Below are 27,561 nucleotides of genomic sequence, written 5' to 3' on the forward strand. Positions count from 1 at the left end.
ACCATGGTGCTGTTGACAGGGATGTTCTAAAAGTTCAGTTATTGCCATTTCTCCACAGTACCATGGGAAGCACCTCTAAGAGGGGCAGAAAAGGACAGGAGAGGGATTTTGAGTGACAGGGGTCTTACAGAGTCCATAGCAGGAATACAGAACTTTTGCTTTAAATCAGCAGTCAAAAATCCTGTGTAGGTTTATCAAACTCGGTCCCTCAGTCACTCCCCTGGAGAAACACTTTCTGGCTTTGCTGGTTCATGCTTACAGTTGTCTTGCCTGTCTCCCTTGCTGTGCATTTGGAGTGTCCTGCACTGCCTGCAGCTCCAGCTGCCCCACCTCTGTCCTGCCCCATAGTGATGTTTGTTGGCCTGTCTGGTCAGTATTTTTCAGATGTTCCCTGCAGACAAGAAGAGGGTGGAAGAAGCACTAAGTGCTTGTCATCTGCCAAATGGCAAGGTAAGGGTTTCTCTGAGTATCTAGAAGTCTCGTGAGCTTGAGAAGGATCTTTTTCCCTGCCCTGACTGGGATGCCTTTGACTATGAAAAACCATCAGCCAAGATACTTGTAGCTGCTTACCTTACCCTACCACTGCCAGGCCTTAACTCTGGCCTGCTGGCATCAGCTCTTACTGTCTTCCAGTAACACTTGTGACTCCAGCACTTGCACTGTGTGGCACAAGTAGCAGCAACACCCAGCCAGATGTTCCAGTCACTTACTGAGGTTATTGCAGTGAAGTGCTGAGCTGTGGGTGTTCATGACAGGTAAGAGCTGTCACGGGTTTGTGGTGCTGACACATCTTCATTGCATTCTCAGAATGATGCCATCAACCCCGAGGACTTCCCCGAGCCGGTGTATAAGACGTTCCTCATGAATCTGTGTCCACGGCCTGAGATTGATGAGATATTTACCTCACAGTAAGTTTCCCTCAAGCCACAACCCAGAACTTGGTCTCTTGTGACAAAAGATAAGAAGGAGGGGATTTAGTGTTGTGGCGTTTGTCTGGCCTTAAAGCCTTAGAAAGGCAGGATCTCAGGTCACTTAATGCCTTCACTCACAGCCTGAATAAAAAGGATGAGACCTCACTGTGCTACAGGACCCTAAAATATATGGGCCCAGAGGAAGGATCAACCTGAGGAAGGATCAAACTCTCTTATGTGAAAAGATTTCTGGGATAATTCCCAGGCCTTACCTCTGCCCCTCTGTGGTTCTCGCACTGCAGCCATCTAAAAGCAAAGCCCTACATGACCAAAGATCACTTGGCAAAGTTCATCAACAAGAAACAGCGTGACACCCGCCTCAATGACATCCTCTTCCCACCAGCCAAACCTGAGCAGGTGCAGAGCCTGATAGAGAAGTATGAGCCCAGCGGGTTTAACATCCAGAGAGGTGAGTCTTACTCAGCCCAAAGCTCTTGCTACAGAGGTGTGATGACAGAGCAGAAGATCTCATGCCCTCTGCCATGCTGCTTCCCATGGTAGCAGTCAGCCTGATTTCCACAACTCTCTGTTGTTTCCACAACTCTCTTTCTACTTCCAAAGAGGGGTCAGAACCATTTTATTTGGTGACCATTTGGTTGATAGCTTTGTTTGCCGTGCAGGGCAGCTGTCTCCAGAGGGGATGGTCTGGTTCCTCTGTGGCCCCGAGAACAACCTGATAGTGCTGGACAAGCTGATGCTGTACCAGGACATGACCCAGCCACTCTCGCACTACTACATCAATTCCTCACACAACACCTATCTGACAGGTACGGCTGTGCCAGGGCAGGCACGTCCAGGGACCGGGGAGACACAGTCAGCCTGGCAGATGTGTGTGCCCTGGGGGTTTTGAGGGCTGGGCTGACTCTAAATGCTGTGTGACATGAAGCAGTGTTGCCCTGCGACTGAAAAGATCTTGTCAGTCTGCTGCATCCACCTGCTGAAGGCTGGCAGAGACTCCTGTTGCCCCTGTGTGTGCAAGAGCTGTCCTATGTGAGCAGCTACCGCTGAGCCTCTCTCCTGCAGCTGGGCAGTTTTCTGGGACGTCCTCTCCCGAAATGTACCGCCAGACGCTGCTGGCCGGCTGCCGCTGCGTGGAGCTGGACTGCTGGAAGGGCCGGCCCCCGGATGAGGAGCCAATCATCACCCACGGCTTCACCATGACAACTGAGATCCTCTTCAAGGTAGTGAAGAACTTTCTCCATGGATGCTTTCCCCTGCCTGCTTTTAGACTGATTGCTCAGGGAGCCAGATGGCTGAGGATGTTTGAGAGGAAAAGATTGAAGGCGAGGTGACAAGTGAATGAATGTGTGGGTAGAAAGAAAAGTGAACAGAGCACTAGGTTGGAGTTTGTACAATTTTGGAATGGGAGGAGTAGGAGAGATGTTGATAGCTGGATGAAAATGGATGGATGGATGGATGGATGGATGGATGGATGGATGGATGGATGGATGGATGGATGAGGGAAATGTAGGAAGTCAGGCAGGAGCCAATGGAGCAGAGTGTGTGTACACAGGGCTGTGTCACAGGGTGGATGCACAGAACGTGGCATGAGGCTGGTGGATTTAGAGGTAGAGGCACATCAGAGGAGTGAACAGGATGCTTTTAGAAAACACAGTTAAAATTAGTTTATCTTCTGGTCTACAGCAGGTTTCTATGGCTAACAGCCTCAAGTGAAGGCTTTTGGAAGAGCAGGGTTCAATTCCTTCCTAATGACCTGAGTGCTGGAATGTGTTTTGTGGAGCAGCTGGCTTCCCTGAGGATTCAGCCCCCAGCCTTCAGAAGCGCAGCACAAAGCCAGGCAGTACAGGGCATTTATCCACAGCTTGCAAGTTACAATAAAGCCATCACACTGACTTTTTTTTCTGCACTCCTTTACACAGTTGCTGCCAACAGGTAGAGGTGCTTTAGATGTTTTTTCCAGCTCTTTATTTTTCTTCTGTATCTTCCCCCCAGTTCCCACACTTCACTATTACTAAAATATTTATGTGTGAGGGGGAAAAAAAACAACAAACCAAATTAGTTCTTAAGGTCAGAGGTATTGTCCTCAGACTCAGTTATTTCCAAAACCCTGTGGTATCACTGTTGCTTTTTGCACAGCAGTTCACCACAGATAGAACAGAAATAATAGCATTTGTAGCTGCTGTAATTGCAGAGTTCTACTGAAGCCTGGGACCATTCCTCAAGGAAATTATAACCTGCTAACACAGCATGTGCTGGGTTTTGGTTTTACATAACACTGGTCCTTCCTTCCACTACAACTCCTGTGGCCTTTTAATAGCATTGTCTGAGGCTTCTCCTGAGAGCCTTGAGGCTTCTGTGACAGACTTCCAGTGGTCCATGGAGGAGCAGCTGTGGCAGCCTCCTCCTTGCTGAGGTCATGGCTGATCCAGGGTTTGGGATGATCAGAGGATTGCAATTGCAAAGGAGCAAATGGCACTTCTTTACCAATTAGCAGGACCAGAAGGGAAAAGAGTGGAAAGTTTATGGCAGTTTAACAGGGGCTTGGGGAAAATATTATTTTTTCTTACATCATTAATGCTGAGAAGGTTTCCATGGTATTTGCATTTGAAATGTCAGCACAGCTGGTAACTGAGCACTCCAGCTCTCTCTGCTACCAGGCAAAAGGATTTTATAAGTAGCAAAAATGATAGAAAACTGGGCAGGTTCAGAGGTAAGTATGGATAGAGTTTGCAGTGGTTTAATCTGGTGCTGCACACACCTTTCTGTGCCAGTTCAGTGTGCTTGGGGCAGGGGTTTGTCTCTCTGGCCGCACACTTTCACATGCAGTGATGTATACACTGACCTGTGCAGCAAAACCAAAAACTCAGCTTGTTGCATCTTCAGCTTCATTTTGGTGCAAACTGTTGAGTTTAGCTCAGCATGGATCCTCTGGAGCTGGAAATCTGGGCAGGTGTGAAAAAGATTACACTTCTCACCTTCTTAATGGGAGAAGTTTAGTGACTTTGAAAGGAGCTCCTGAGACACAGTTATAGTCTGTTCAGTGGGAGGTCAGCTGTGTCTCTGTTATTAATGACTGCTGAGCTTCTCTCTGACCATGGCCTCTCCTTCAGGATGCCATTGAGGCCATTGCAGAAAGTGCTTTTAAAACATCTCCGTACCCTGTGATCCTGTCCTTTGAGAACCACGTGGACTCGTGAGTATTTGGTGACTGGGAGAATTGTCTGCTGTGTCCACAGCAGAAAATAGACAGGCAAGGGATGCTGGGTTTTAAGTGGGTGCTGAGCTGAAGTCAAGCATTAATTGAGGTTTCTGAAGCAACTGAAGGTGGGTCAGAGCTGAAAGATGAGCCTTAACCTGCAGAGTGGGGTGATCACAGTTGTGCAGCCTTTTACCTTCAGGTTGCAGAGTATGAACATGGGAGTTGGCTTGGGAATGGGACCTTAACATCTGCATAGCTGAGATGGTTTTCTGGGTAGAGGACATGGATCTCGATCTTTTGTTCATGCCAAACTCTGATTTTGGGCATTTGCTTTCCTCTTCACTCCTGCCTGATCTCTCTTAGGCCCAAGCAGCAGGCAAAGATGGCCGAGTACTGCCGAACAATTTTTGGAGACATGCTGCTGACAGAGCCACTGGAGAAATACCCGGTATGAGGGAGCTGGGGCAGGAAGCCACTGGGGAAGCCTTTCTGGAAACCTTGGTTATTCCTGATGTTGGGAGGAGCCACAACAGACACAATGCCATGGACATGGATCCTGGTTCATAAGGATAAGTCTTGTTTAGCACTCTGTCACCTGAGGGGCTCTGGGCACTGAGCTCTGGCTGGCCAGGATGTCCCGAGAGTACCAGGTGTGTTCCGTACACAACACTGGTCCAGCTCTGTCTGCCAGCACTTGGAAACAGGAGCAAAGGCCTAATCCTGCTTCTAGCCTGGAAATATTCCCTTCCAGGTACAGGTGGGTAGGTCAGTGTCAAGTGCTTGGAATAGCTGAGGAAAGGTCCCCCTCTGCTTGACCTCAGTCTTCATCTTACCTGTACAACAGGTATTTCTGTGGTCCCAGTGACACCTTTGGTGACACAACTGCCCTGCCAGGAGACATGGTTTTAAACATGTGAGCAGGATCTGTTTTCTGCAGGGCACAGGGCAGATCCTTGGGGTGCACACAGGAGGGAGAGCTGAGGCTTCTGGCCCAAGCATCTGTTTGAAAGCACTGAGACCCAAAGAAGAGCTGGAAAGAAGCAGTGAGCAGCAGTAGCTGCCCCCTGTCCAGCCCCATGTCCAGGCAATAGGAACAGAGGGATGAGGGGAGGAACAGTTCAAGAGATCAGCTAAGCTATTTACAGGCCTTTGCTGCCTGTGCAGTCTGTCACATGTCCTTGTCTTGAGCCACCTCTTCTGGGATCTTTTTTAAATCTGCTGCAGGCAGTGTTTAAATCTGGCCTTGAGTATTGACAAGGGACTGAGGATCTGGGCTATAATGAGAGAAGTAGGTGGAATGGGAAGCCAGAGGTATGTGGATGCCTTCAGGCCATCTGAGTGTTTTTTTTAGCAGGATGGGTGGCTAGGCAGCATGGCAGAGCAAAATGCTGGTCTGAAACCACAGGTGAAATCTTAGGAAAAATCTGCATTAATCTAGTGGGATGTGCTGGCAAATGGAGGAAATTTGGAGTATAGCGGCTGAGAGATGTGTCTGTGCAGTGGTAATTGGCCAGGGGGACAGGAGAGGTGAGTAGTTGAATTCTGTGATGAAGTTTATCTGTTGCAGCTGAAGCCAGGAGTTCCTCTGCCAAGTCCTAAAGATCTCTTAAGGAAAATCTTGATTAAAAACAAAAAGAACCAATCTATGTCTGGGAAGAGGCAGAACTCTTTGAAGAAAGGGAGGAACATGGAACCAGAAACTGAGCAGCCAACCTCTGTGGATGCTGAAGATACTGGTATGCCTGAAGGGAAGGGGTCTAGTAAAACTGATGGGTAAAGCCTTCTAAATCACTCAATACTTGGTGAACTTGGGACAAGCCAGTACTAGTCATTAAATCAGTTATTCCAAGCAGCAGTAGAAAATTGGAAGAGAAATTAAATCTTCAGAATACTTTGAACACTTAGTCCAACCAAAAGAGATGATCATTTACCTGCCCATCATCCCTTAGTGATCCACTGACACACTGTGGCTTTTGGGTTGAGGGAAGGGGAACAATGTGTTACTGCTTATAGCTCTCTGATAACCACAAATTCACCACAGCTTAGTTCTTCACTGTGAGGGTCTCTGAGGTTCATAAAACCTTCAGCCCCTGCCTCCTCCCTTCCTGTCACCTCCTGGGTTCAGGGCCCCTGTGGTAGAACAGTCCCTGTCATGGTAAGAGCACATGAAGTCATGTGAGGACAAGGTGAGCACCACTGCAGAACACCTGGAAATTTATTCCTTCAAGTATATCTGACCTTGGAGGGGAAACAGCCCAGTGATTGTTGCTCCTGAGTGCGAGGGGAGCCTGCAGCAGGAATGGTTTGGTCTCTTGGGTGTGTTCATCCCCCATGTACCAGTTCATGTTTGATTTGGCCAATAAAATCGTAGGATTCTTCCCCTCAGTGTTTCAGCATTACTCGGTGGTGAGGTTTGGCAGAGCCCTCCACTGCTAGCAGCGTGCAGGTCCTGTTTGTGTCCTCCTGATCCATACCACTGATGAGGGCCTGTGTGCTTAGTCTGGGCAGGTGATGTGGCTGAAGAGGAGCCAGAGGAAGAGGATGAACAGCTCAGAAATCTGGATGAAGAGGAAATTAAAAAGATGCAGTCAGATGAGGTACTGTCACTGTTGGTTCTTCTCCTTTTCTGTTTGGATTTTTACTGGCTTCCATTTTTCTCTGGGGCATCACCGTATTTGAATAGAGATGAATCCAAAGTGCAAAGGGGAATGAACCCGTAGGGGACTTTCCATCCCCCACACAACAAGAATTTTGCAGTAAAAACTGAAAAGGAGAAATTTTTTTGCAAGCATAAAGAATGTGGCAGAGGAGTTACTGCTGACTGTGCATGATTTGGAGATAACTGTTTGCCTTGGGGGTGTGGGAGAGGCTTAGCCTTGGTCTGAGAAGTTGTTACTGAAAGTGCTGCTGCTGTAGGGGGAGGGAAGGGTTGAGCATTCCCTTGAATAAAAGGTCCATTTCCCATTTCCATCTCCCTGTTATCCTTGGGAGAGGACAATTATCCTGTTTATCCCAGACTCTATGTTCCGAGGGGGTCAAAGAGATCCTGGGCTTTGTACATCTTCCCTGGAACCTCTCCATGTGCCTTGATTCCATTTTTGCCCAGCCATCTGGAGATCCTGTGCCCTTGCCCACCATGCTGTAGGACTGGGAAGCCAGAGAAACTGGAGCACTCTGGTCAGGGCAGCCACCAGAGCTCTGACTGGGAGGCCCCGGTGCAGTTTGTTTCTCTCCAGGGAAGGTCTTTTCATCTGTTTCTTTTTGGATTGTTCTCTGCTCAGGGCACGGCTGGCCTGGAAGTGACAGCGTATGAGGAGATGTCCAGCCTGGTTAACTACATACAGCCCATCAAATTCAACTCCTTCGAGGTCTCTGCCAGTAAGTCAGGCTCAGTCCCTTTGGAATCCAGGCCAAGTGCTTCCTGCCTCCGTTGGTCCCCGTGCAGAACAGGGACTGGGTGTGCCTTGCTCCTAAATGCAATCTCCTGTTTCTAGAGAAGAACCGGAGTTACGTCATCTCTTCCTTCACTGAGACGAAGGCTTGTGATCTACTGAGCAAGTTCCCCATGCAGTTTGTAGAGTATCCTTTGGGCAGCCTTTTTTTCAGTGCCACTGAGTGCTTGGAGTGTGAGGGAGATTCTTGACAGGATGCATCCTGTTGTAGCCAGTGTTAAGGCTGCCAGATGCTTGTCCTTAAGTGAAAACTGTAAGGAGCCTGACCCTCCCTGGGGTCTTGTCTGGAAGGCTCTGAGCATTTGGTAGCAGAGCTCCAACAGTTTTTATAATGGGAATATATGGGCTGGGCCCAGGGCCCAGCAGGAACAGTCACGACTTGTTTCCTATACAGCCTGTAGATACAACAAGTGGCAGATGAGCCGCATTTACCCCAAAGGCACCCGGATGGACTCCTCCAACTACCAGCCCCAGATGTTCTGGAATGTTGGCTGCCAGATGGTGGCACTCAACTTCCAGACCATGGGTGAGTGTTGGGGTGTGCCCCAGCCTCCAAGCAGCGAGCTCAGGCGCTGCTGGTCCCCAGGTGCTCCTGGTCCCTGTCTCTTCCTTTTCTGCCATTTCCCTGGTCATTATTCCATGTGATTTTTCCCAAAGTGCTGTTCTCCTCTGATTTGATCTCCCACAGACCAACAGCACTTTTCCATGCCCAGCACAGACCCAGCATACACCCACACATACATGTGGACTGCTGTCACCCTGTGTCTGGGCACTGTCCCTGGCTGTCCTGTTCCACAGTGTCACACTGAATCATATCCATGAGGGCACCTGCAGCGCCCATCCCCCAAGGTGCTACCTCTACCAGGCAGAGGCAGAGCTCCATCCAGCCACAGCTCTGACCTGTCTGTGCCACTATTTCCAAGATTTTGACCTGACCGGGGAGGAAAGGCCTTTCCATGCTGCATGACCAGCATAAGAAGAAAAACGTTGAGAGAAAGCTATACCTTACCCCTCTTCCTTTCTCACAGGGCTGTATTAAGTATAGAGCATAGGAGACAAAAGGGAGCAAGTGCAAGGTTGGTTCTGAAGAGGATGACAGTGCAGGTTAGGTGCAGCAGCCACCAGGCAAGTGTTCTCAGTAGTGTCAGACAGAAGATGGACTCAGAGGAGGCCCAAAATGAAGGGGGAAGGAGCAGAGGAGCTTAGACACTTACTTATTCCCACCCAAAAATAGCAGGTGCTCCTTAAAGCAGGTTTTAATTTAGTTCTACCCATGACTTAAGGTGCAAGCGCAAGCAAGCCACTTCCCTTCCTTACAACAGCTGCTGTAATATTTTTCCCTGTAGGGTGCTGAGAGGCTTAATTAGTTTTCAAGATGGCTTTGTGAGCTGTGGGCTGGCAGGGGATGGAAGCTTCCGGCGGCTTTCAGCTCCCTCATAGCACACAGGCTGCCTGTCCCTCCCAGCCCTGTCTCACTGTGTTGCTCTGCTCTCAGATGTCCCCATGCAGCAGAACATGGCCCTGTTTGAGTTCAATGGGCAGTGTGGGTATCTGCTCAAGCACGAGTTCATGCGGCGCTCCGACAAGCAGTTCGACCCCTTCTCTGTGGACCGCATTGATGGGCTGGTGGCCACTACTGTCTGTGTCACGGCAAGTACAGCCTGGGGACCCTGTCCTTTGTCACCCCGGGGGACTCTCAGTGCCACATGAACTCGTGGAGTCCTGTGGGAAAGTGTTACTGTGGCAACTCCCAGGCTAGTCGCTATTTTAAATTAATCATAATCACATGAAAATAGAAAATGAGCATCTGCCGTGCAGAGGCAGCCAAGGCTGTGCTGGGAGGGAGAGAGGAAGTGCTGAAGCAAGAAACTGAAGAGGTGAAAGTAAAAGAAGAGCTGAAGCAGAAAAGCTTTTTTGGGGTGGGACAGGGACATAAGGGTGAAGGAATGGGTGGGTCCCTCTGTTTTATTCTTCCCAGAATGTGAACTCTGTGTTGTTCACAGGTACTCTCTGGTCAGTTCCTCTCGGACCGCAGTGTGAAGACCTACGTGGAAGTGGAGCTCCTTGGGCTGCCAAGGGATGCCAAGCGCAAGCACAGAACCAAACTGACCTCCACGGCCAACTCCATTAACCCGGTGTGGAAAGAAGAGGCTTTTGTTTTTGAAAAGGTGAGAACATTGGATAGTAATTAAGGCAGAGAATCCTTAAAGCTCCTGATGGCCATGAGCACTGTCTTGGGAGAGGTCAGTGTCAGCAGAAGGGACTTCCCTCTGGAGATCTCAGGCCTGGCTTTATACACTCTCAGGTAATATCCAAACAACAATATCCAAAACAACTCTGCATCAATATTTCCCAGAACAGACATGGATAGCTGGGAGTGGTTCTGGAGATAACAAGCCACCAAAGTCTCCCCTCTATGATGCCCTCTTCAGACCAATCAGTTTGGAAAACTTCCAGCACCAGAAAGGAACTGAATTTCTGTGGTTAAACTGTCAATAAGAAATAGCCAAACTGGAGCAGTAATGGGACTAGTTTTCAGTTGTGCCAGAACTTGGAAAGCTTCCTGTCTCTCCCCAGGAATTCAGTGATCACCAGTCCAGCTGCAGGGCACAGGGAACATAAGTCAAGTACACATTATACAGTTCATCTGTCAGGCACAGTATGAAGCTACAGATATTTTCAACCTGTCTGGCTAAAATATCCTCCTTTCAGAAACACTCTGAGGCTTCACTCCTGGCAGAATAATTTTGAGTTCATTTTATGGCACAAGAATACAGGGAAGGAGGGAGTCAAAAGCCTTTATTAGCAATGTTACCATGTTTGCAGAATTATCCATCCCAGTTCATTCCAGTGAGTTCTTCCTGGAAGTAGTGGTTTGGAGGGTTTGTTGTTTTTGTCTTTTGGTAACCTGTGATCCTGGAAAGGCTGAGAAGCCTGCATTGGGTGGAGTTTCTGGGCATTCAGCTATGATGTCTGTGATAAATTGTGCTCCTATATTACAAGATGCAGAAATAGACAGTGCCATCCTAGCAGAGATGGAATTGTTTGGTTGAAAGGAGGAGGATGCTGCTATCAGGAGTTAGAGGTGAGGACACTGGTGCCTTACTCTGCTTTTCCCTTAGATCATGATGCCTGAGTTGGCATCCCTCAAAATTGTGGCTTGGGAAGAAGGAGGGAAGTTCATTGGCCAGCGTATCATTCCCATCATTGCAATGCACCCAGGTAAATCAGTGAAAACTCCTTCAGATTTTGTGCCCTTCACACCTGTCCAGTGGGAGTCATAAAGACGATACAAACAGCTGCATTCTTTGCTCCTTAATCTCCGTGCCCACAGGCAGTAGAACCTTCAAATCCATCTTGTTATAGCCTTGGCTTTATCCCATGATGTACTAACCATGCCCTCCTGTAAAGAGGAGCCTTGGGCTGCTGGAGCAGACAGGGAGGGACAGGAAGCCACCAGCTCAACTCCCTCCCCTCTCTGCCCCAGGCTACCACCACGTGTGCCTGCGCAGCGAGAGCAACATGCCGCTCACCATGCCCGCCCTCTTCGTGTTCCTGGAGATCAAGGACTACGTGCCAGATGCTTGGGCAGGTAGGGAGCGCTGGAATGTGTGGGGGGGGTGCTTCTGGCCTCCTCCACGCTCTGATTCAGAAGCATTTTTCCAGCCTGGGAAGTGCTTTCCTGCTGCACCCTCAATTCCTTGTCAGGGTGGGACTTGAGCACATGCCAGCATCCTGTCACAGCCTCGCTGCCTTGGGAATAGCATGGAGGCTCCCACTGCAGCTGTGCCTGGCTCCCACCTGAGGTGCAGTACAGGTGTACCGGGCTCCAGTGTAGAATGGCTCAGCCCTACCCTTGTTTGGAGGCAGGGAGATGTTTCTTTGAGGGAATAGGTGACATCTCTCAGGGGCTGCTGAGAAGAGTGGCTTTAGGGAGGTTTTAGGAGTCATTCTCTTCCCTGTTGGAGGAGAAGGGAGGTTCTTGCTGGTACTGAGATATGGGGACCTTCCTCTGAGAAGGGTCAGAGCTGGACATGACAGAAGCCTCACCAGAGGGATCAACTGTCATGACCAAAACCGGAGTGCAACAGCATCAGCCACAGGAGCTCTTGTGAATACTTCTCATGTTTGCTCTCTCCTCCCCTGTGTTCATACAAATGAACCATATTCACTGGGGAAATCCTGAGGAATTTGGATTATCACATTTTTATTAAAAAGATGAGGTTTATACAACATTGGGCTGGAATTAGAGTAGGGAGCTGTGCACAGCTTAACTTGGCCCTGGCTTTTGGGAGCAGAGTTCCCAAAATCACTTCACTGCCCTGAACGTCAGTTGTGAGCCATGGCCTTGGGCTAGGACTGAGGTGAAGGATGTTCCCTTCCTCCCTCCCTTGTGCTGTCAAGGAGGCTTTGGCTACAGGCAGAGAACACAAACTATTCCTTCTTCACAGTGTCCTGTGCTGGGCAGGGAAAATGAGTCCATGAGTTGTTTGCTATCCAAGCCAAGCCCTGCTCTCTGTTTTCAGACCTCACCATTGCCCTCTCCAACCCCATCAAGTTCTTCAACCTGCAGGACAAGCGCTTGGTGAAGCCCAAGGATACCTCAGGGGAGGTGAGTTTTTCCAGATTCTGTTCTCTAGAGCACCTTGCATGGATTCAGCTTGGAGTTTTCATTTACCTCTGGTCTTTGTTTTAGAGGCCTGGCACACAGACAAACCTCTCATCTGCTGAGACTAACGGGGTGGCATGCTTCACTGGGAAACCCAGTATTCCTCCCTCTAATGGGTCCACAGGTAAGTTTCCAAGGGTTTCCAAGCATTTAATCAGCTTAATTAATTCTTCTGTACTGGCACCAACACCCTTCACACAGGCTGTGTTCTGGTGAGCTCTCCTCTGTCCATTTCCAACCTGGACATCCAAGATGGGACAGTAACAGGAACTTCTTTTGGGATTTCAGGAGCAGCAGTGTTCACCAAGGATGAAGCTGTGTTAGAAGTAATGCAGATGGCAGGTAACTCCTTATGCTGGTCACCTGGGCTGAGGCCCAATGTCATCTTACATTTCCAAATTAAAAAGACATGTCCCAACCCTGCCTGGTATAGCCAGCACTAAAAATAAATCCCAGGAATCTTGGGGCTCCAGAACAGGTTTCCTTCAGCACACCTGCACTCCCTGTGCAACATCTTGGTCACCTGCTTCCAGGTGCCTAAATGCAGTGTGATGTCAATTCCTGCAAACACAAGGCCTAATTGTGCCTCAAAACTGAACTGAAGGCACTTGTTTCACTCAGGATATGTTGGCAAATAACTGTTATGTACATTGCTTTTTTTAGAAGTTATTCCTAAAGAGAAGTGTTCGCTAGGACAGAATATGTACCTGGGGAGAGGCATCCCAAGGTGTGGAACAGAGGGGGCTCTGGTTTGGATGTAGTGATCAAGGGACGTGTGCTGGAGCTGTATGTTCCAGTTGCTCCACTCCAAGCCTTGGGAAGGAGTTGGCACTGTTGAGCCTTTTTATTTTGTGTTTCAGAGCCTGAGACAATCACCCTTGCTGAACTGCAGCAGAAGAAACGCTTCCTGAAGCTGCTGAAGAGGCAAGAGAAGGAGCTGAGGGAGCTGGAATGGAAGGGAAGCAAACAGAGGGAGGAGCTGCTGCAGAAATACTCTGGGCTCTTTTCAGAGCTGGCCTGCCCTGGGGGCAGGAAAAGGACAATACGAACAAGGAAAACACAGAAGAAGAGGTAACCACAGCCTGGGGGTCACCTTCCCAAACCAAAACAAGGATCCCCAGGGAAATGTGGCCTTCCCTTCTCTGCGGGAGGATGGAGCAATGCAGGCACGTGCATGTGCCTGGGTTGTTCTCACTCAGGGCAGGTCAGCATGGCCCCTGTTTCTGTTCTGCAGGAGTGTGACCCCAAGTGATGGTGGTACCAGTGCAAATCCTGTAAAAGCAGCAGAGAGCATCGATTGCCACTGGCTCGTGGAGCTGAGGAAGAGGCTGGAGATGGACCTCATCCACCTTGGGGAGGAGCACCACAATCGGATCCGAAGGAAGAAAGAGCAGCATGCTACCGAGGTGAGGGCTGTGAGTGTCACCTGAAAACATATCCTGGGACAGCCCCAAAAATCCCAAGTTATTCACTCAACTGACCTTGGGAATGTGGGCCCAGAACACACCTGACACATGCATTGTCAAGTCCATGCCAGGTAACTGAGAATGAAAGCATTAAGCTTATTTGTTAGAAGTCCTAAAAATCCTGCAGAAGCATTTTTACATGTCTGCTGTTTTTTAAAGCAAGAGTAGCATTGCCCTGGAGCACATCATGCTCCATCTGCTCCAGCTCTTCTGATGCCTTAGCATGGAGTTAATGTAGTGTTTAGTGGCTTCACACCTTGCCAGATGCCACCTCTCCAGGAGCTTGGGAGCTGGGGTGATGTGGGGGTGGGTTGAACTGAAGGTTCACTAGTGGCACCACCAGAGCATGTTCTGCTGTTTGACTTGGTGGAAGTCAGAGTCCAGGTGAGGGGAGTCCTGCAGGCTGAGGTCAGCCAAGGCCAGAAGGAATCATGGTGGTGCCTGGGGACAGAGTGCAGGCCATGGGATAGTGGTGATGGTAAATCCAGCACATGCTATCTGTTCCAATGAAAGGGGACTGATTCCAGGCTTGGGAGGCTTTTTCCCTTTAGTGTTTTCTGAAGGAATTTGCACTGATACATCTTAAATCTTCAGTTCCCTGGTGCACCTTAGGCTTGAGATGCTTCTTGCAAGCTTGCAACCCTGAGAGAAAAATAACACTTGGGCACTGGCTCACCTGGGAATCAGATTTCTTACCTGGGAGAGGAGCCAGGGATGAAACCTTCCTGTCTGACAAGTGCAGTCCACTGGCACAGTGGGGCCAGCATGTACAGCTGAGCTCTCTTCTGTGCCAGTGTTTACTCTGAGCCTTGGGGATTCAGAATTTATTGCTTCTGGAATTCAGTGCAGGGAGGTGTACAGCTGACTTGGATGCAGTGGGATGCAGATGGGGTGTAGTGTCTTATCATGGTTTGTTCCCTTTTGGTCTTGTGTTCATCCCTTAAAACAGCAAGTTGCCAGGATCCTGGAGCTGGCCAGGGAGAAGCAGGCAGCTGAGCTGCGGGTGCTGCGGGACACGTCAGAAAGGTAAATATGGCAGTGGACTCACAAATAATGCCAGGTTCTGCCCTGGGCAGCACTTTCTGCTGGATCTCACAGCTCTGCTCTGCAGCCAGGGAGCGGGGATGGGGAAAAGGTGGCTTTCTTTTCCTTTGGTGAGAAATTGAGGCAGGGGGATGTGACAGGGGATCTCACACAGTGGTTTGGGGGGAAGATGCCTCTTGTGATCCCCAGGACAGTGTTGCTGCCAGGAGGCACCAAGCAGGATACAGTGTTCCATCTGCAGTGAGCAGCCTGGAGCCACTGATGGGGAAGGATAGGAAATACACTGCTGTCACCTCTGTCTCTTGCAGTCAGGACCTCACATTAATCCCTTCCAGGGGCTGATCCACTCTAAGTGAGCATCTTGGCTCCAGTATTTAAACAAACTGGCAGAATCAATTGACCAGTTTCTAGCTAGGCATGTATCCATTTGTTCCTGCGAGAACTTTGTCCTGAAGCTAAAATCCTCACTCATTTCTACTTCCCATTAAATCCTGTCTCAGTCTTTAGTTGCAAATTCATATAAAACTGCCTCTTTTTGTATCCTGTCCCAAGGCAGAGTCTCTTTACTCAGCTATTCAGCATATTCAGGCAAGTCTAAGGAAACAGGTGAATAGCCAGGTAATGGTTTTCTGACAGTAGGATGTCATTAGTACAAGTCACATCTCCCTGGCTAGGAGAAGCTCCAGAAAGATTTCAAGATCTGGAGCAACAGGCAATGAAATGGCAGAAATAAATATAAAATAATCTGAATGGAAAATCCTGGCGATAGCCCATCAGCGCACTGGTGTTGGCTCTCAGGTGAGAGATCTTCACCTGCTGTGGATATTCTTCCATTCCCAGCTCTGTGGTGGCCAAAGTGGCAGAAAGGATTTTGGGAATTGTACAGGGAAACAAAAAAAAAAAAGATCGAGTCAGCCTCGTGCCACTGGATCCATCTGCATAGAGCTGTCCCCTTCTCAGTGTGCTATCTCAAAGTCTTTGAAAGAACAACAAGAACAGCCAGTACTGGGGAGGAATTTGTGCACAAAAAGGAATTAAATGGGACAGCTAGGAGAACAGATGTGACAGGGAATGTGACAGGAATGTGTAAATCATGAATGGTCTGGAAGAGGGAAGCGATTGCTCACTGTTTCTCATTGGAAAGAAGGGTGGGACATCCAGTGAATGTCTCGGGTGTGTCTGTCACATTGTGTATAAATTAAGTACAGTTCCTCTCATAGCAAAGAGCTGTGAAATCCAAAAGTAAAGGTAAACTCTAAAGTATGAATGACATCATGGAACATGATACATGCATAGATGCTGGAGGATAGACTGGAAACTAGGAAGGTGGAGGAGGGAAAATTTCCCTTACACTTGTTCTTTCTTACACTTGCCTTTAGCATGTGCTGTCTCACTGCTGGGCCAGGACATGTCCTGATTCGGGACTTAAAATATCCTTGAGACGCCAGGCCTCCTGCTGCACAGTATCCCACATTTGGTGTTTCTGGATAGTGGAGCGCTCCAGAGAGCTGTGGATGGAGGGCTGCTCTGCTGTCTGGTGCTGGTAAACATGCCTGTATCCCCTCTCTTCTCTCCACAGCAACATTAAAGACATTAAGAAGCGGATGGAGGCAAAGAGAGTGGAGCGGGTCCAGGCCATGCTGAGGAATACCAGTGACAAGGCTGCTCAGGAGAGGTGCGGGGGTGGATGTTCCTGGGCTCTGTCCGTGCAGGATGCAGGGTCTCCTGCTGACTTGGAAGATGAAAAAGTAGAATTTTGCATTCAGTTATTTGCCTTATGGCTCAGCCAACTCTGAGTGGTGTTTTGGTGTTTTATTTATCCTTCCTAAAAGTACAGCAGCTTCTCCCTGTGGTAGGACAGGGTGGGAATGTCACACACCTGTTGATCAGTATAATACTGATCAGTACTATATCGGGTTTTAGTACAAATGGGGTTTGATGGAAGGAAAAGAGCTGGATTTTATAGGGTTTTATAATTTTCTTTAAAGGTTGAAGAAAGAAATTAACAATTCCCACATTCAGGAAGTGGTGCAGACAGTCAAACGGGTGAGTTCAGGGGAGTCAGGCTGCCCCAGCAGCTCTGGGTTCTGCAGGGGGGTGACCAGGGGCATTTGTAACCTGTGGCTCCAGAACAACGGGAAAGCTCTGCCCTTTCAAGATCCAGTGCCAGACAAAGCTGAGTCCATATGCATTTGTCAGTGAGTGTCAGCATTTGAGTCCATTTGTCCATCTGTGTCCATGTGTGTGTCTGAGTAGCCACATGTCCAGCTGCATCTGCATGTCTGTCTGAGTCTCTGTGTGTGGGTCTCTGTCCATACCTCTGTATTTTGAGCCCATGTGTCTGTGTTGTGCCCACGTCTGTGTGTTTGGGTCAGTGTCTGTGTTCCTTTGTGTCTGTATGTGTCCCTGTGTCTCACTGTCTGGGTATCTGAATGTGTATGTCCGTGGGTCCAGGTGTCTGCATGCCCACCTGTGTCCATGTATGTCTGTGATCTGCCAGTGTGTCCGTGGGCGCGTTTGTGTGTTTCCATGTACCCCTGTCAGAGATATTTTGTGTCTTTGTGTGTCCATGTATCCCAAGTGTGTGTGTATGGGTGTGTCTGCCTTAGCGTGAGTCTCTCTCCACTTGTGTTCGTGTGTGTGTGTGTGTGTATCCATGTATGTCTGTGTTTATCCGTGTGTGTGTGTGTCCATGTGTCTCTATATCAAGGAATCCTTGTGTGTGTATCCTTGGGTGTGTATATCCATGTATGCTTATCCATCTGTGTCTGTTCCTGTGACTGGGTGTCTGTCTTTGTGCTGAGTCTATCTGTCCGTGGGTCCAAGTGTGGGTGCGTCTGTGTGCATCTATACATGTCTGGGTGTCTGTCTTTGTGCCAGCCTTTGTCCCTCTGTGTCCCTGCATGTCTGTGTGTCTGTGAGAGTGTGTCCACACTCTATTCCTGTAGGTGTCCATGTATCTGTGCAGATGTATGTTTCTGTGTGTGCATGAGCCCATGTCTTTGTGTCCATGTTTGTCTCTCCTTGTGTTCAGGAGTGTCTTTGTGTTGCCTGTGTCCCTGAACGTGTGCATGTGGCTGTGCCAGAAGGGAGGTGTCTGTCCCTGTGTTTGTGTGTCTGCTTGTCTCCACATCCATCTGTGCCTGTGTGTGTCTGTCAGTGTTTGTGTTTGCATGTGTGAGTCTGTGTGTCTCTGTATATGTCTGAGTGTCCATCTGTCTGTCCATGTGTGTTCACGTCCAGGTGTCCGTGTTCATCTCCTATGCATGTCCTTCTGTGTGTCCATGTGTTTGTCAATGTCCAGGTGTGTGTGTCTGTGTCCAGGTGTTTTTGTGTGTCCAGGTCTGTGTGTGTCTATGTCTGCATTCTGGTGGGAGTCTGTGTGTATTTCTGCGTGCCTGTGCCTGAGTGTATGTTCATGTCTGTATCAATGTGTGTCCATGCACCTATGTGTGTCCTTGTGGTGGTCCATGTGCATCTGTTTGTCTGTCCACATCTGTGACCATGTGTCCCTGCCTATGTCCCTGTGCTCAGGTGTGTGTATGTCTGTGTGTCAATGTGGCTGTATCCAGGTGTTTGTATGTCTGCATGTCCCTGCACCTCTGCCTAGGAATGTGTGTGTGTCCATGTCCATGTGTCTGTCCACATGTCTGCATGTCTGTGTCCGTGTCCTTGTATCTCTGTCTATGTTTGTGTCCATGTGTCTGTATCTGTCTGCACGCATCCCTGTTTCTGTATCTGTGTGTCTTTGTGTGTCTGTGTCTGTGCCTGTGGCCACGTGTGTGTGTCCATGTGTCCACTTGTGTATGTCTGCCTGTGTCAGTGTGTATGTGATTCTGTATCCTTGTCCGTATGTGTCCTGTGTCTGTGTGCGTGGCCCTGTGTGTGTCTGTCCATGCCCATAGTCCGTGTGTCTGCCTGTGTCTGTATGTGTGTTTGTGTTCACATCTGAGTCCATGTTTCTGTGTATGCATCCTCCATCTGTCCATGTGCCAGTCTGTCTGCGTCCTTGTGTCTGTATCCATATGCACATCCATTTATCTGTGTGCTTGTGTGTCTGCATCCATATCTCTCTGCCTATGTGCGTTTCCATGTGTGTGTCTCTGCATGTGTGTCTGTGTCCGTTTGTGTGTTTCTTTGTCTGTATGTCTGTGTCTCTGTGTCTGTATGTTCACATCCAGGGGGTGGATGTGTTGAGGTGTGCATCTGTGCTTCTGTGTCCCTGTCCACTTGTGTGTCCACATCTGTCTGTGAGTCCATGTATCAGCTGGTGTTCATCTCAGAGGCTTGTGCCTCTGTGTGTGCCCATTTGTCTGCCTGCGTATGTCTGTGTATGCATCTGTGTGTCTGCCCATGTTTGTCTGTTTCTGTGTGTCTATCCAAGTGTCTGCCCATGTGTCCCTGTATGTCTGCCTTTGTCCATGTATATGCACATGTCTGTGTCTGCATCTGTATCTCTCCATGTATCTCTGTGTCCATCATGTGTCCATGCCCATGTCCATCTGTCTGCCTCTGTATGTCCGCATCCTTATCCGTCTGTCTCTGCCCATATCTGTCTGCCTGTGTCTGTGTCCCTGTCCTTGTGTGTGTCTGCTTGTGTCCATGTGACCATGAGTTTGCCTGTCTGTGTATATCAATTTGTCTGCATCCACGTGTCTGCCTGTGTCCATGTGACTGCATTTGTGTGTGTGTACCCATTTTTGTGTTCATGTCCTGTGTCCATGTGCCTGTGTCCCTACACATGTCTGTGTCCCTCTGTGTGAGTGTGTCCAGCTCTTTGTATCCATCTCCATCAGTGTTGTCATGACTCTGTGTCCATGTCCATCTGTACCTGTGCCTGATTGTCTGCGTGTGAATACATGTATCCCTGTGTCTACATGCCTGTGTGTGTCCAGGTGTCTGTCCTTATGCAAGTCTGTGTATCCATGTATCTGTGTGTGTGTGTCCCCTTGTATGTCTGTGTGTCTGTCCCTATGTCCCACGTGCCCATGTGCACTCAACCTGCCGGGCTGTCACAGTGTCCCTGAATCCAGGCTGCTGCTCCTGGCTCACCCTGCTAGGCTGAGCTTGGAGCTGTCCAAAGCCCTTGCTGATAAAACTGGAACCTGAGGGGGATTTATTCTTTTTAAAGGTGACAGAGAAGGCTGGCAGGTTCCAGCAGAAACTGGAGGAGAAACAGGCAGCAAATCTTCAGTCCATCAAGGAGAGAGAAAGCCAGGTAAGGACAACATTTAGGGTCAGGGCTGTCCCATGGCACAAGAAGTCCAAACCCCCAGAGAATCAATCTTGATGGCCACCCCCAGCCCACACATTCCCAGGGGGTGCAAAAGTGGATGAGAGAGATCAAACAGACCCCAGAAGGACCTACAGCTCATCCCAGAGCTGCTGGCCTCTCTGCTTGGCTCCCATGTGTGGGAATGACCTGACTCTCCATTTGCAGCTCCAGCAGCAGGTACGGGTGGAATATGAGGAGAAGTTGAGAGCTCTGAACATGGAGGTTCAGGAGATGGTGAAGAACTACACCAAAGCCAACTTTACTGGAGAGCCACAGACTGGGAAGGAAGCAGGTCAGAGCATTCCTGAGGGAGAACAAAGCTCTACAGACCACCTGGAAGGAAATATCCCAGTGGCAGAGGTGTCCAGGCTTACACTGGCAATGACTGAGCCCTCGGGAGCTGAAATGGATGTGGAGATAGAAGAGAGCATATTCTGAGATGAGGCCCTTCCTTACTGTTCATTGCAAGAAGGTATATAGTGAAGTAACAGCTAGCGTCACAAACTACTGCCATCCTTTTCCATTCTAGGGAGCTCCTGAAATCCTTCAGGAATGTACTACATTATCTCAGATATCTGGAAACAGTCTGGAGAGCTCACCCTTCAGAGTACTTCACCCTCTGTCTTCCCCAGCCTGAGCTCTGAGGTATTTCAGCAGTGGGAAAGGCCCTGTGCCTGCAGACCAACTCCCTGTTGGCACCACAGCAGCAGCTACAGGAATATTTACTTTGCATTCAGAACAGTTTTTAGAGTCAGTTCCCTCATCATTCCTCACATGCATCTCTTCACATCAGTCCGACTCCTCCTAACATCTTCCACACGGTTCAATGAAACAGCAATAAACAAACCTAAACACTGATAAAAAGAGACACCACGGGTGGGGATGGGGGTGGAAGGTGGGCTCAATCACAGCAAACAACACCATGCTGTGAGTCCTTACAAGAAAACAGTTTCACCTGAAGCTGGATTAATAAACAATTACAAATGCTGCTATAAAACAAACCAAACCCCATTGGTATAAGACAGCATGTTCCAAGCCTAGTCTGAACACCCAACAAGAGTCCACATCTCCCCTGTAGTGTCACTAGAGTACTGGAATTATGGATTGTACATTTCTAAGCTATTTATTTTCAAAAAAAAATAAAACATAGCAGTTCTTAACTAACTGGGTCACTTGTTACTTAGCTGCAGTTAGCATGTGTGTGTGTGTGTGTCTGTGACATTGTGTGTGTCCATCTCAATGTCTGTGTCCAGGTGTATGTGTAGCTGTATCATGTCCCTGTGTTCATGTGTGTGTTTACATGTCTAGATATGTATGTGTACACCTGCCTGTCCATGAGTCTGTGTGTCCACATCCCTGTGTGGTTGTCTGTCCACCTTTCTCTGTCCCTGTGGTGTTTGAGGCCCTTCCTCATAAGAGGACAAACATCCCAGCAAGGTCCAACTGCAGCCAGGGAGTAGCTGGAGATTTTACCTTAAATCCAGAGAGGCTGCACTGGCAGTTCCAAAATGGAGCACAGGCACTGAGCCCTGCATCCTACACCAGTGTGTCACCAGCTTTGGCCACTCAAACCCCTCCAGAGGAGCTTTTTAGAGGTTATTTTAAAGGAAAATTTGTCCCATCTCTCCCTGGAGGGAACTTGGACACCAATGTCAAAACAGAACGTGGGCACAGGCGGCCCCCTTTCCACACACTGTCAAAGTTCCAGGGCTGGGTTTTTCCCTCAGACGCTCTCTGGAAATGAATCCCACAGAATAAACCTGAGTCAGAAAGATACACATGGAAAGCTAGGACACAACAGCAGGGCCAGGGTTCGCAGTTTTCCTTCCTCCAGGGCCACACCCTAAAGAAGATTCTGTTGCACAGGGACAGTGGCAGGCAGGACGTGCTGTGTCGACAGGACAAACTCTCCAAGTCAGGTTGGCCAGGTTCAATCTCACAGGCTGCTCCTACCAACAGCACTGGCACAAGCTGTTACACTGGACAACACCGCTACAGTCTCCTTCCCTAAAGCCTGACATAATTCCCAAACAGCTTCACTTTCCAGCCTGGAGATCTCTAATTCCTGCCTTGTATCAACTGCTTCCCTGGGAGCCATCTGAGAGCCAGCAGAACCATTGCTCTGCTTTCCTCAAGCTGAGCTCCTCTGTCCCTTCCCCATGCAGAGCATCAGTGCCCTGACAGCTCTGAACAGCATAAAGCCAGAGGCCAAAGCAAGGCCTGACACAGCACCAGAGCAAAATGCTCTGCGGGGGGCTCCTTGAGGCATGGGCATTTCAAAATTGACCAGGGCTCAGCTGGACTATGACACAGGGAACTTCAGCATGTGGAATTCATGGCATTAATGTCCACTGATGTTTGAAACCTGAGCAAGGAAACCCACCACAACTACTTGTGCCCTTACAACCCCATCATGGTTTCTGCACTGCAACCCTTCTGTTATGGAGCCCAAAACTGGCACAGGGGATTAATGCCAAATTTCATGAAAAACAGCTCCAATCTTTTACACAGATTTCATCTCAGTGCTAAAATACACCTTCTAAATGTAGTTTTCAGTGTGCACATGGAAGCATCACTAAAAGCAAAGACAGCATGAAGCACATGAAGCATAGACCACACTCTGCATCACTCCCTTTCTCCCCAGGGTGCTTCTGAGGCCATGTGTGCCACAGTGCCTCTTACACCTCCCTGTCTGCACAAAATGGGGGAAAGTTCTGCAAGATGGGAAACGGACAAACAATAAATAATAAATGAAGGCACTTAATCAAATGTTACTGCAAGTGTTCCCAAGCACACCTTGAACCCGACCATCCCTCCAGCAGCACAATTCAGTCGCAACACGGTTTGGTTACTCACAGAGTCCAGAGGGGAGAGGCCATCTGATTTTCCAGCACTATTTCTTCTTCCCATGGGATTCAGACATCCTTGAGGATTCCTTCCTGTGCAGCCCTGTGTTTTCACTTACCTGCCAAGCACAGGGCAATGTGGTATTTTGCTCAGACAGGCCTCTCATCAGGCCATTACACACAGAACTTCAATTCATTGGCAATTGAGACAATAACATCTAGTCAGACACTGAACAGCAGCAGATTTAGGTTCAATCTCTGATCCTTTCCAAATTTTTAAGTGGCATATTCTAGATCTCATTCTGTGGTCCAAAATATTAAAGTGAGGCCGACCTTTGTACTAGATCGTTAAAAAGTAGATAATGGGGATGTCTAAAGCAGAGGAAGACTCCAACCCCAGCAAGGGACACAAAAAGGAGACACTGTACCTAAAGGATGCCAGTCCTTTTTACCTCCATAACAAAGGTACTGCTGATGTGCCAAAGGCACTCAGAGAAGGAGCTGCTGCACAGTATCTATTCCATTTTAGAGAAACTCTCAGTGCCCCACATATCAAGATTCCCCAAGATTATATAGATTATTACTTGCTATCCCCATTTATACCCTGGTCCCAGGGCACAGCCAGCAGCTCTCCCCAGTCTGCAGGGGAAGGGTGGCACTTGTCTCAAACAAACAATGTCTCAAACCAAACTCAACAATGTCAAATTCAGGAGCCTCATTTGAACCAGGGCCCTTCTATTGCCACTGGTTAAAAAACAGGGGCCTCTAGACAAAGATTTGTTCTGTTCCAAAAGAAATGGGATAATAAGCTGTTGCATCCAACATCAGAGGCATGCTGGAGGAAGGCAGGTACCATTATAGACAAACCAGTGCAATTGAGATGCGACAGCACTGACAGATTCCCTGTTTGATTCAGCAAATTGTTCATATAAATACCATGTGCCATCTTCAAAGGCCTCCTGGATGCTGATTGCCAGGGCTATGCCAGCAAGGAAAAAGGCTTTATACCAGCAAAGCTGACAGGAAGGAAAATAAAAGGGAAGCATTCGAGGGAAACATGACATAGAACAGTGGCAAACCTGAGAAATGAGTGCACCCTTGTAGAAAAGAAAAGATACTCGGGGAAAACAGCATCTCTGAGCATAATTACCCACTGAATAGGCTCCGAGCCTGTCAGAGAAGAGGCTACACCTTGTTGTACAATCAGATACATGATTATACATGTATCTGATACACCAAGCATACATGAAATCTCAACCTGAACACTACTGCAATGCAAATTCCAAACCTGCTCTGCATCCTCATTCTCCTGCCTGGTGCCTGGGGAAGGAGCTGTTGGCCCTGGAGATGGAGCTTCAATCTTTCAGCTAATCTAGATTTATCTCAGGATTTATGTTTGATTCCACACTCATCTAAGTAATGGAGCAGTTAATTGGTGCTGTGCCATGCATGAACTGCAAAGAGAGAAACATAAGAAGCAGGAATTAAATTCTACACTGCACAGGAAGATGGATTCTTTCTGCATTCCTCACAAATATGGTAATGAGATTTTAAAATTTTATAAGATACTTGAATGCAATTTTTCCAGGTCCTTCCCTCACAGTGTTTTGTCAGATTTGGGCTAAAGTATAAAATGGTGTTAAATGCTAAACCTGTCATCCCTGTCTCCAAGAAACTTTTGTTTCAGGACTCAGGATCCAGGCTCCTGCCCCAGTCTCCTCTTGTTTTAGAAGCCATATAGCCACAGAACAGGGAGGTTAGAGCAGACTCCAAGGTCCACACTCACATCTCTGAACTACAGACACATTTTTAAGCATCTCAACACAGTAACAGGCTTATGAATAAATCAAGAACTACTTTAATTTAAGACACAAGTGCAAAGGATTCACAACTAAAGACAAGCAGGACTGTTTGTTTCAAATTATAAATTTTTCCAAGTCCTGCTTTCTTTGCATTAAAAAAAAAAATCAATATATCTGGAATACAGAAACATTTTACATCAAAAAATTTCCAGTGCAGCTAAGGAGGAGCTTAATGAATTAATTTCAACCAACTCCATCAGCCCAAACTTAGACATCCAGTCTACAGAAACCCCCTATGACCTCTCTACTGGCCATGGGTGAGACTGAGAGAGTGATTTTGTCCTTCAGCAGGTGTGTGAACCAGGGGGATGAACCATCTCTGGAGTTGTTCCCCCAGGAGTGTTCCTCTCCCCATGGGCTACAGAGCCAACCTACACATTCCTCAGACTGGGTGCCCACCCTTTGATGGCTGGCAGCAGTGCAGATGAATTCCATCCCAAATTACTTCAAGTAATCAACCATGGCTTCAATTTTGAAGCAGGATCTGTAGCTGGAGCAAATAGCAGAGGACAGAGGTTATAAACATCTTCTGAAGAAAATGCAGTTCTGAGGTCAGTTTCTGAGACAGCAGGACTGTCCTGAGAATAACTAAAAGTCCAAAACCTTGGTATCTGGAGTTTCAAAACAAGATCCCAGCTCCACATCTACGAATATATTCTTGAGACCTCACAACAACACACACCACCATCACTGTACAATGTTAATCCCGACCTAAAGCCCAATTACCTTGAGGATCTTACTAATCAGAGAGTGCAGCATACAAAATACCTAAAACTATGTCAAAATAACTGAAAGATCTGTTTAGACAACCAGAAACCTTCCAGATGTAACGGGCTGATGGGGAAGGGCAGACCAATAGCCAGACAGCAGCACACAAACACAAAAATCAATCCTGGGATACGAAGGATAGCTCAAATATTTCCATTTGGTCTCCTACAGCATCCCCAAAATGCTACCCAGTAACTGCCCCAGGGCAGCACTTCTCAGCCTCTCCAGGGAGAAAGGACTGGAGAAGTAAGCCACAGGAACATGCTGTTCAGATTCCAACCAGCACACAAACTGTTACAAATGGTGAATTTTTAACCATAAGATCCTGGTGGTAAGAGCACCTGGTCTTCATAGAGTCCACTTTGAGGACTGTATCCAAGGGTTTTCCCCTCCAAAAGTTTAAAATCATGAAATGGATTCAAGATTGACCACTAAACTATACACATTCTGCAGCAAAAGAGAAGCATGTTGATGCAAGAGAGCCACTTAGAAACAAATATATACATATCACATCTGCTCCCTAAGGAAGTGTGTGCAGGTTTCTAGATCCATATTTAACCAAGGGAAATTAAAATAATCTGTGAAAAGGTCTCAGAGAGAAAAAAAAGTCTTTGTGCATTGAGTTTAAAGGGGTCTGTGCCCCAAAGTGAGTCAGCTCATGGCTCCAGTGCACAATGAAGGAAACAAAGATCACATTTCTAAGTGGGAAATATTGTTCCAGCTCAGTAGTCAGCAGCCCGGGTGTGCAGAAGCCCACAGACATTCAGAAACACAACTTCAGACTCCACTTTCGAATGCCATCCTTCAGCAGCAGTGATCCACAAGCCATGGAATACCCGCTTTATCCTTGAGACAGACTTGGTCTCACTTAGATCTAGTCTGTATTGATTGTCTTCAGCAAAGGAGAAGCCACATAAGGCTGAGGATGCATGGACAGGATTCACATTTGTCCTCCAAAACAATCACTGTCAAGTTCCAAGCACCATTCACAAGTTGAGACTGCCTGGGGTCTTAATTTTTTCTATATATTTTTTATAAACATTCCTTTTCCCTAGAGCTTCCCCTTATAAACAGTCAGCAGGTGGAGGTGCGCTTCCTGTACTGTTGGATAAGGGGCACCAGGCACTCCGGAAGTCCCGTCTGGAGCAAAAAGGGGTGATCCAGAAGTTCTTGTGCCGTTGCTCTTTCCAATGGATCCCGTGTCAACATCCTTTCCAAGAAGTCTCTCAGAACTGGGGAGGTCTGTGGAAAAGCAACCAACCAAGTCAACCCTGCAAAGGGACCAGGCACAGCTCATGCAACACCAGGCTGCTGAGGTGGGTGTGGTTAAAAGGATCCTGCACATTCCCATCTGTATCCCTGTTTTTCCAGCAATGTGACATGGATCACATGCTTTTCATGCTATGGACATGACTTTCTGTCACTGCTAGGCACAACACTTAGGTTGTTTTCTTTTGAATGGGATACAGTCAATTAAGCTAAGACTGCCTGCCATATCCTTCCATTTGGGTTACTTCTGCTTCCCATTTTGTTACTTAACCTTTCCTGGATTTCAGTTCAAAAACTCAGCAGGGCAGATCACTTGAGTGGGAAGGGGGTATCAATCCATTCTTTTACTGGTCACAGATTATGGTAGTTAAGGTTCTAGGTTCGGAGAGCCTGACAAACCCTCATGTTAATGGTACAAGAAGATGAAGAAGCTGCAGCACCAGTACCAAAAAGATTAACAACTTCACAGCTTTGTCCTTTGGAAAAGGTGCAAAAGCCAGCCCCAAGCACATGACCCTGCACATCTCTGGCTGGTTTAATCCTCTGCATCATTAAAATGGAATAAAAAAATGATCTTGGCATATATTTATTTATATTAATGCTGATAATTGCAACCAGTTTAGACTGGGGGCATTTTCCCAGCTCTGGTTCCCTTAGCAGATCCTGAAATACTGTTCCCACTGAGATATTGCTCATCTCAGGAGCACTTTGGATGACTTCACTTGGGATTGCCAGAGAAGTCACTGCACAGCTCAGAATGAGTGCCAGGATCCAGGCTG

General features: G+C 48.0%; 2 protein-coding genes across 5 annotated transcripts in view; one reads left to right on the plus strand and one right to left on the minus strand.

Annotated features, from left to right (window-relative positions):
* The window catches only part of PLCB2 (phospholipase C beta 2), a 36,243-nt gene extending 15,560 nt beyond the window's left edge, over positions 1-20,683 (plus strand). Inside the window, 27 exon segments of the mRNA XM_077784301.1 lie at positions 375-450; positions 808-908; positions 1,214-1,493; positions 1,496-1,564; positions 1,567-1,738; positions 1,995-2,152; positions 4,043-4,125; positions 4,495-4,579; positions 5,699-5,867; positions 6,631-6,728; positions 7,413-7,509; positions 7,626-7,710; positions 7,985-8,109; positions 9,079-9,233; positions 9,587-9,751; positions 10,706-10,805; positions 11,071-11,175; positions 12,110-12,195; positions 12,280-12,376; positions 12,541-12,594; positions 13,113-13,323; positions 13,487-13,658; positions 14,668-14,744; positions 16,342-16,437; positions 16,751-16,808; positions 19,894-19,980; positions 20,203-20,683. Of these exon segments, the coding sequence (XP_077640427.1) occupies positions 375-450; positions 808-908; positions 1,214-1,493; positions 1,496-1,564; positions 1,567-1,738; positions 1,995-2,152; positions 4,043-4,125; positions 4,495-4,579; positions 5,699-5,867; positions 6,631-6,728; positions 7,413-7,509; positions 7,626-7,710; positions 7,985-8,109; positions 9,079-9,233; positions 9,587-9,751; positions 10,706-10,805; positions 11,071-11,175; positions 12,110-12,195; positions 12,280-12,376; positions 12,541-12,594; positions 13,113-13,323; positions 13,487-13,658; positions 14,668-14,744; positions 16,342-16,437; positions 16,751-16,808; positions 19,894-19,980; positions 20,203-20,475 (3,334 nt within the window). The 3' untranslated portion in view covers positions 20,476-20,683.
* Positions 20,684-24,718: 4,035 nt separating this feature from the next.
* The window catches only part of PAK6 (p21 (RAC1) activated kinase 6), a 38,289-nt gene continuing 35,446 nt past the window's right edge, over positions 24,719-27,561 (minus strand). For all 4 annotated transcript variants that reach the window (XM_077784303.1, XM_021556028.3, XM_021556031.3 and 1 more), the window contains one exon: positions 24,719-26,755. In XM_077784303.1, the coding sequence (XP_077640429.1) occupies positions 26,588-26,755 (168 nt within the window). In that variant the 3' untranslated portion in view covers positions 24,719-26,587. The remainder of the gene's footprint in view (positions 26,756-27,561) is intronic.

Source organism: Lonchura striata, chromosome 6 (assembly GCF_046129695.1).
Source record: "Lonchura striata isolate bLonStr1 chromosome 6, bLonStr1.mat, whole genome shotgun sequence".
Lineage (NCBI taxonomy): Eukaryota > Metazoa > Chordata > Aves > Passeriformes > Estrildidae > Lonchura > Lonchura striata.